The following is an 8,830-nucleotide window of genomic DNA, read 5'->3' as shown; positions in this document are numbered from 1 at the left end:
ACATGTTAAAACTCTGCATTTGGTTTTGATTAAATATTTTTAAGCTGTAAAGAAAAGTGTCAGTGAGTGCACTGGGCTCCATATGGCTTTTGGAAACTGTTCAAATGTGCTTCACGACAACTTCTGTGTGATCCTGAGATACAAATTCATGTTGTGGTTCAGGCTGAAGTAGAGAATCTACTTTAAAGCCGTCATTTAAAATGTAATAAATTTGCACAAAACAAAAACTGTCTCATGAAACGCATCAAGTTGAACAGTCAATGCAATAAAATGGGGAAAAGTATATTTGTGCCTTCTCTTTCATTTTTAAAATGTCAAGAAGTAATAAAAATATTCAAGAAAGTCTTTTGGTAGAATCTTTAATTTTATCAAACGTGAATTTTACATGTTAAAGTACATATGTTGCAAATTATTAAAAGTAAAAATTGTTTTACAGGACGCAGTACTTCAGAACATATAAAAACAGAAACGTATATGGATTCTTTTTCTGACTTGCACAGAGGCAGAAGTGAGCTCAGGGAAAACAGGATGTGAAATCAAAAGTTTCCTCAAACCCCATTTTCTTCAAACATTGGCCAGAGTACCTCAAAATAAATGACGGCAAAGTTTCACTTAGTTATTTGTTGGTAAAGGCATCAGGCGCTTGCAGTTTTTAGCTCTTTACTAATCAAGCCAACAGCTTAAATTCAAATATTTAACTCCGCAAGTGCTGCTGAAGTGGGTTAGTCGTCGTTGTCTGTTGATTTGTAGTGATCCTCGTCTATGGTTGAAAAGATGTGGCCTTCGTTGCTCAGGAATTCCACTGCTTGCCTATTAGATCAAAGAGACATTTGAACTCACCACCAATGGAAAAAAAAAAAAAAACATTTTTAGGTAGTAGCTTTTAACCTAATTCAAAAGGAAGAAAGTCGATAAAAGTTAACCGTTTAAAATTCAAAAATATCACTAAAGTTTTAACTGAACATATTTTTGAGCTTTTTTAGTAAAAAAAAAAAAAAACTTTCCAGAATTTGAACCTATACATTTATGAAACTGTAACCTTTCAGAAAGTCGCTTTAAATGTTTCTTTCAAATAAACCGAAGGTCAAATTAAGATCCTGAACTCATTTATTTAGCATTACATTTAAAAAAAAAAGCAACATAAAAGTTGGTTTACTTTGCTAGGAAGTACCAAGAAAACTAGACATCTACTCAAAAGGTGTTTTTCTTACTATCTCAGTTTTGTGACATTGAAAAAGAAGAAAAGAAAAAAAAAACAAGACAAATCTGTCCAATGATGACTAAAATTAAATATTCAAGTTATCTAGCTTGGTTATTCTCAATAGAAAAATCACATTGCTTCATTTAAGCAAAATGCATCTTACTTGATCACTGCAAGGCTGATGCCGCTGAGCCTTTGCTTCAGATCCTGAATGCTAATACCCTGAGGGTCCGGACAGCCTTTTATCAAACTCAGCACCTTGTCAGAGGGGAAAAAAGAACATTTATTAATTAACCAAGCTTTAAAAAAGAAATAAAAGATAAAAGCAACATGGAAGCTTATTAGGTTGAAATGATTGGAAACACTTTGTTACTTATTTAGACTGACCTGGTTCTGATTTGCACTTAACCCATTAATGACCATTAGTGGGTTCTCATTGGTGCCTGCGTAGCTCCCTGCGTTCATCCCTGGCCCTTGAGGGAGCATTGGCATGCTATTTACAGCCATTCCTCCACCAATACCTGGCTGTTGGAGGAAAAACAGAAGTGACACTGATGGGCTTTTTCCCTTAATCTGCAGCAAGTCCTAAAATGCAATTATCCATTTATATGAGAGAGAGTTGAGGGCAATTAAATTCCTTAACGGTGTGTTTAATGCTAAAATCCTGTGGGAGAAATTCTACAAAGTGTTCTTCTATGTATCAAAATCGATGTTAGAACAAGTCAAGCTAGAGAGCATCTGTGTGTCTTGCCAAGATTCTTAAAAGTTTTAGCTCTGGCCTTTGACTGGGTCATTCCAACATCCTGTATGAATTACAGTTTGATCTTATCTGCTCCATTTTAACTCCGTCTACTTAGGGTTGTTTTTCTGCAGGAAGATGAACGTCGCCCACCCAAGGTTTTTCGACTGGTATTCCTGCAGGGTTACGGTTCATTAGTTTCCATCTGTGTTCTCCGCAACTCAAATTAGCTTTTCTGTACTTGCTGGGAAAAAAATACCCACCGCAAAATGATGTCATCACCACCTCACAGGACTTTAGAGTGTTTAAAGTGACCTTGTGTTTGTGGGCAACTGAAATCCTTGCTTCTGGTTTTAGCTTCACGGTAGCTGAGGGTCCTTGCACCCCCTCCACAGTTACCTCCGCTATATTGAATGTTTCTCTGAATCATGCTCTCTCAACCATTCAGTTCTGGTGGAAAAATATCTAAAGAACATCAGTGGCTTTCAAAGAACATCTGTATTAATACAGAGATTAAAATGGTAGCACTTGATTTAGGAGTGTCAGAGTGATGTCTGACACAATAGGGCTGAATAATAAAGCATGTTATACTGTAAGAAAAAAAAATGTGAAGAGTGCATCTTTTTTCTTCCACTTCACAATTACTTGCTACTTTCAGTTGGTCTGCCACATAGTTCTAATGAAATGTACGCACAGCAGTTAAAACGTCACAAACCAAGAAGTTTGAGGGATTAAAAGTCACTGCTACACCCATGTTGGACTTGACAGTCATATGCACTTAGTAACTCAAACACAACGCATCTTAGTTCCTGTGTTAAAATTCAGGCTGCTTTTCTCTGAATTGCGACTGATGCAGAAGCTAAACCACAGTCACTCGGCTTTTAACGAACATCTTTAGTTTCTCAAAGTGGAGATTCTGGTTGGGTACACCTCATAAAACAACCAACTGATCGCATGATGGTCTACTGGGTTTCTGAGTATTTACTTAAATGAGGAAATCAAACAAAGCTGTGACACATATGAACTGAACCGTACTTCCTTATTCACACGTTTTAGTAACAGATAACTGACTCAGTCAGGATAAGCAGTCAGTGTCTCACCACGGTTTGAGGTTTGCCGAGTGCCATGTGCGCATGGACAACCTCCAGAATGTGCGATGTAATTTCATTCATGTCCTCCAGGGGCCTGACGCTGAATGCCACAACAGATCTGTGGTTCTAGATGATGTATTAAAAACAAAACAAAAAAACACCTTTAGTTTGGATCAATTCACATCGTTATAAAACAAACAACAGCAGCAGCTTCCTCATATAAAATTGACATGACAAAGACTTCTTCTATATTTAAATAAACTTCTGGCTATTGTGGCAGATAAAACCTCTTATCTGGCCATACAGGGTTACATTTTTAAGGTCAAACTTGTTTACCTGGAAGGACCGGAGATTTCCTGACACTTTCACATAGGTTCCTGGGGGCAACACTGTGCTGTCCACACTCGGGTCCTAGATATATATATAAAAAGCATAAATAAAACTGAGGAAAACAGGGTTTCCTGTAGGAATGTAAGACATAATCTATTTAAATATATTCAATGCAAAAAATATATATATATTCAAAGATACTCATTTGACCAAATTGCTGCACTTCTTTCTGCTGCAGAAGTGCACTGACAGAAAAACAAACAAACAATACACATGCAACCTGCTTAGTGGACGAGCCTAACAGATGCTAGCTGTGCTAATGCTAAACTCTGATGTTTGAGAGCAATTTATAAAGTTCAGTAAAGCTCCTCTATCTGCAACAGTGATGCACACACCTCCTTGACGACAAGTTAATGCTATTTGGTTAAATATTAGCTTTACTGACACAGAAAACTCAAAGATAGAGATTCACTGGTGGCCGGTTATGGTGATGCCAAAGCCGGCCATGGCTTAAGCAGTACAGGCACATGCTCAGGGTGCCAGCAGTCCAGGGGCGCCATAAAAAGAGCCAAGAGAAAAAAGTATGTTTGCCTATTCTTTTTAAAACATATGGGTAGAATTATTATTTCCTAATATTAAAGTTTTACACAGTGGTTAGTTTGTTTGATTGCTTAATTCTTTGTTGTTACGACTACATTTTTTCTAAATTTTTAAATTGGTCTGCTCATGTCTGCCCAGACAATTTGATGTTGTTAGCCAAGTTTCTTATCACAACTTATAAATGTGTGTACATAGTGCTAAATGTGAAACCGCTGACAGTTTTTCTTTCTTGTTTCTATATAGCTGCAAACTCACGCTCCACATTTTCAAGAAGTTAACCCTCAAACTAAAATAGCGGCACTTATGGCCAAAGTGACACATTTTGTTTGAAAACGGAAGCAACTGTACCCAATATTTAAAATATGAAACAAAAATCAAGCAACACAACTAGCAACCAAGTGTATGAACTCTTCCAAGCAATCATTACCTTATGGACAAAACAGAGCACACGTTGCACCAATGGCTGACATTGTAGACTGGCATTGCTTTCATGCCAGTGCCATTTATTTTTCTACATAGTGTTCTTGTTGCCTAAATGTACATGGACCCATTAGTTTCACAAGAGGAAAAGCAGCCGATAATAAGCTCACAAATTAGCCCAAACCTCACATTTTGATTGGTGGTGATGAGGCTATGAAAGCTTGGATGAACAAGACTTTGAGTCCACAGTAAGAAGTTAGACGGCTGCTTCTGACTTCAGCATCTCTTCTGAGTAAAACTTTATAACTTTCAACATTTTCAAATGTACTATAATGCAGAGTGTTGATCATAAAAGTCATATGAGGACACAAGTGTATCTTTATTGTATTTATAAGAGATAAATACAATATCTACAACATTCAAAACACAATACACAATATGCAAATGTGAATAAATAAATAAAAATCTGCTCCAGGGCGGTACATTGTCTCTTCATTATTTTCGCTAACAATGAACGGTCATGCTGATGATGAGCAAATATAAACTTCTCAACAAACGTCAACCACGTACCTCTGTGTCTACCCACTGCTTCACGTCCATAGGAGCGCCAGTCATGTCGTCCACCTTGTACTGGATGTTGGTCATAGATTTGTCTGTACTTCTAATGATGCCCACAATAGTGACCTAGAACAAACATACAAAAAAAAATAAATCGTAAAAACAAAAAAAATAAACATAAAGACTCATATTTATAAATAAACATATTTATGCGTCTGTGTGTTATGTACTGTTGACTAAAGGACAGAAATAAAAATATTTGTTTCAAAAATATTAGAATTTCTTGTTCTTCACAGGACCAAGTGGATGTCTGAGACTGTAGTTTATCTACATTGATCAATAAAACAGACAATTATGCTATTAGGCAGCAATCACCTGTGCTTGGTTGCTAAAGAAGCTTTTCTAGAGTTTTCAGGTTCTTTACATTATCAAGAAAAATTAACTGATAACATTTTTGATGGACAATAATGACATCCTTTATGTTTGTTTGTTTGTTTTTAGGTCTAACCTGCTAATTCCAACCTTGAATGGCAAGGACCAAACCATGCAAAAAAACAAACAATAAAATAAACAACCGCTGCAGGTTCTTTAACAGAGGTAATAGTTTTCAATCCATTAGATAAAGGAATTACACATTTAAGAATCAAAGTTTATCTAAATAATACTGATCTGATTTTTAATAAATTCAAAACAATGTATTGGTTTTGATGCATTTAATAAGATTAATGGAATTTTAAAAAAAAATTATCTCCAATCATTGCCAATAAAGAAAAAAAAAATTAGCTTGGAATAAACTGGTTGATTTATTGGTGCAATAGAAAATGTGGATGGATTTTATGTTGCTTGTTGCAGTACCAATTACATAATTAAAATGTAGATTTTTCAAGGGGAACTTGGTCATTCAAACAAGAGCAGCCTCTTTTATCTGGAACATTAACCAGCGACATGTAGAGTCACACCCTGTTTTTCTTCAGTGTACCTGTGTCACTTCCACATCTCCCACTCTGAAGACCTCATCAACCTGCGAGGCGGACATCAGCTGGGACACTGTGCAGGGGATTATTTGTGTGGCCCGGGTCCTCTAATTTGATGACAAATTAAGAAATAGAAATATATTTAAGGGCCTGTAATTCAGTTTTCAGTCTATTAACATCTATATTCTTCAACATAACGTGCTGAAAAAACATCCATAGGAAGCAAAGACATGTACAAAAGGGAACAGGAGCATGTTAAGTTAGGTGGCTGTAACTTATCATCACATAATGACTCACCCCTTTCTTCTCTCCTCCCTGGGATAGGGAAGGGGATGCAAAGCCTCCAGGGGACTGAGTGTAGCCCCCCACCATCCCAGACTCACTGTATCCTCCTGGAAGTACAAAAAGTGGGCGTTTATTTCATATCCACCTTAATTCCAACAAAATCGGATTCAACTCTAACCAACAATCACTTCATTAACAACAAAACAACACGATTGTTGAGCTAATGTTAGCCTAGGGAGAAAGCACCAACAAAATAATGTCCGCTTTAAAAACACACAGAACAGCGTGGAAAGTGAACTCACCCTGATTCCACATACTGGCACTACGGATATAACGTATTAAAAACTGATGTGAACGTTGTAAACTTTGCTAACCAAGGTAGTCAACGAGGATTAGCAGCTGTTATCCTTCTTGTGTGTACCCGCGCTAAACTTTAGGCAAGACGCATGCGCACAGCCGAAAATCCCGCGAAACCGGAGTGAAGGTGGGTATATTTTAGCCCCGATATTTGCTTGCTAGGCGAACATTAGATCATATATTTTAATATTGTCTCGTTAAGAAGGTAACCACTGATGTTATTATATATTTAAGGCTTGTTGGATATCTTTACTTAGTGGTTCTGTAGGAAGTAAGACTTACCATATGGTATTGGAAACCTCGCAGACAAACATCAGGGCAAATTATAGCACAAGACACCGTTCGCTGTTGTAAACATAGACATATTTAAATTCCCAATTAAAATAGTTTATATTACATACACGAAAAAATAAAATAGTGTTACAAAATTCTGAATCCTAGAATTTAAAAATAAGTTTTAGCAAACATTTTGCCGCTGACATTGTTACAATAATGATCTTTGTACTTGATCCCACTTCAGTTCTAATCATCTCACTGTCCACAGTTTTGCTCTGAAATAAGCGATATTAAAAAGGACTGTACCATGAACGCAACACAGGAGCCTCTATTTGGAATAATCCCGTTTATGCCATCTGTTTATGTGTTTCTCAGTAATTAGAATGTCAATAAAAACATTAACTTATTTTGGTAGTTGAAGTCATAAAATATGTATTCTAGATTCACACACTGAGACATTTGTCACATGTTTCTGTTTATTTTGATGATAGCTTGCTGACAATGGAAATCCCAAATTACTCAGAATTTTCATTGACTTGACCACATACATCATTATCAACAATTGACCATATCGCTCTTCGTGTATGTGTGGTGTTGACATATTTTAAATGAATTTGTGAATCAAAACTATTTTTAACATTTTCTCATAATTCAAAGACAAAATAAACCCAAAGCCTTATGTAATACACAGATGATATACAGATGACTCTGGACACTTTATTGTAGACTGAAGCATGATCTCACTTAACTGGCAACAGTATCTGTATATCTTTAGCCCACATAAAAATAGTTTATGTTCTTGGCAGTTCCTTCTCCCATGTATTGCATATACTGAAGTGATCAGTGTGGGGTCAAAGATCCAAATAAAGTGATTCGTCACTCTACCTTATATATATTGCATTAATTGCGCATAATGAAAATGATAACGTCACAGCATGCGCGTGTTTATTTTTAATCTGCAGCGATTTTATGAGAGATTTATCTATAAACGTCAAGGCGAAGACATGTGTAGGTCCCGATATCTCCTTTGCCCTTTAATCACTTGCCTTTTAAACCTCTCCTTCGCTTTTGCCGAACGTTTCCCGTTGTCAATGTGTCCAACATGTCTCCTGTAAGGTTGCTTTTGTCTTGTCTATTCTTTGGAGAAGCTCTTGCACTGTCAGGTAAGAAGTAAAGTCATTGCACATTTTGAGAGTTCTTAAATCTCTCCGGTATCAGATGACCTTTAAAGAGGTGACTTACTGTGGGTAATTACGCGCTGGTTTTATCCAGGGAGGTTTTGGCATATCACGGATTTGCACTGGGACCCGACGTACAAACTAACGGACAACCCGAAGCTAGTGTGCGCATCCAGCGGTAACCGTCCAGCGCTCAGTGCTGGCAAATTTGGAGCCTATGCATGTGACGCGCCATGGCACCTGATCAACTCCTCGGTGTACGCCATGAAGACGATTCTGCCAGACCCAGACTTCATTGTGTGGACAGGGTAAGCCATGTATCGGTCTGCTGTGATGGAAAACTGGATTAATCTTTTTGGTTAAATCCGATTAACCCGAAGCGCTATAAAAGGAGACGTGGCTTAAGTTTGCCTTTTTACAAAACAATAAAGGAAAATATCTGACTTATGATTCATCATTGCCCTGCAACTATATGAAAACCATATGCTATCATTTTGCTTTTCCAAATATGTTGGCAGTGGCGGTTTTTGCATGAACTTTGTCCAGGGCTGACATGTCCTCCTGCAGTCCCCCCTTCAAGCTCAACACCTATTTTGGTTCTCATTGTTCCTCATTATAAGAAACGATGACAACTAAAATATAGCGATTGAAATCTCAAAAGCAGTCTAGACAAAGGGTTCTGGAGCCAATTTTAACCTAAGTGCAGCTAAAAAGCAAGTTTAGTGCCACATTCTACAAGACCTTTTGAAAAAAAAAAAAAAAAAAAAAAAAAAAAAAAAAAAAAATCCCCTTTTTTGATATATATGTTTTACCGGAGGTTG

The 8,830-nt window shown here is 37.0% G+C and overlaps 2 protein-coding genes across 2 annotated transcripts in view; one reads left to right on the top strand and one right to left on the bottom strand.

Annotated features, from left to right (window-relative positions):
• Positions 1-345: 345 nt before the first annotated feature.
• Positions 346-6,651, bottom strand: rpa2 (replication protein A2). Its single transcript, XM_015034689.1, has 9 exons — positions 6,501-6,651; positions 6,211-6,305; positions 5,919-6,020; positions 4,952-5,065; positions 3,368-3,442; positions 3,041-3,157; positions 1,589-1,726; positions 1,365-1,459; positions 346-810 (listed from the first exon to the last, which is right to left on the bottom strand). The coding sequence occupies exons 1-9, from the start codon at positions 6,511-6,513 to the stop codon at positions 723-725; spliced, it is 837 nt and encodes a 278-aa protein (XP_014890175.1). The 5' UTR covers positions 6,514-6,651; the 3' UTR covers positions 346-722.
• A 1,227-nt stretch (positions 6,652-7,878) lies between these two features.
• Positions 7,879-8,830, top strand: part of smpdl3b (sphingomyelin phosphodiesterase acid like 3B) — a 7,498-nt gene continuing 6,546 nt past the window's right edge. The window contains exons 1-2 of the mRNA XM_015034687.1: positions 7,879-7,994; positions 8,104-8,317. Of these exons, the coding sequence (XP_014890173.1) occupies positions 7,934-7,994; positions 8,104-8,317 (275 nt within the window). The 5' untranslated portion in view covers positions 7,879-7,933. The remainder of the gene's footprint in view (positions 7,995-8,103; positions 8,318-8,830) is intronic.

Source organism: Poecilia latipinna, unplaced genomic scaffold, assembly GCF_001443285.1.
Source record: "Poecilia latipinna isolate Pla-1442-1.1 unplaced genomic scaffold, P_latipinna-1.0 Scaffold308, whole genome shotgun sequence".
NCBI classification, from domain to species: Eukaryota; Metazoa; Chordata; class Actinopteri; order Cyprinodontiformes; family Poeciliidae; genus Poecilia; species Poecilia latipinna.
The sequence above is the reverse complement of the archived record's forward strand: the minus strand, read 5'-3'. Positions and strand labels throughout refer to the sequence as shown.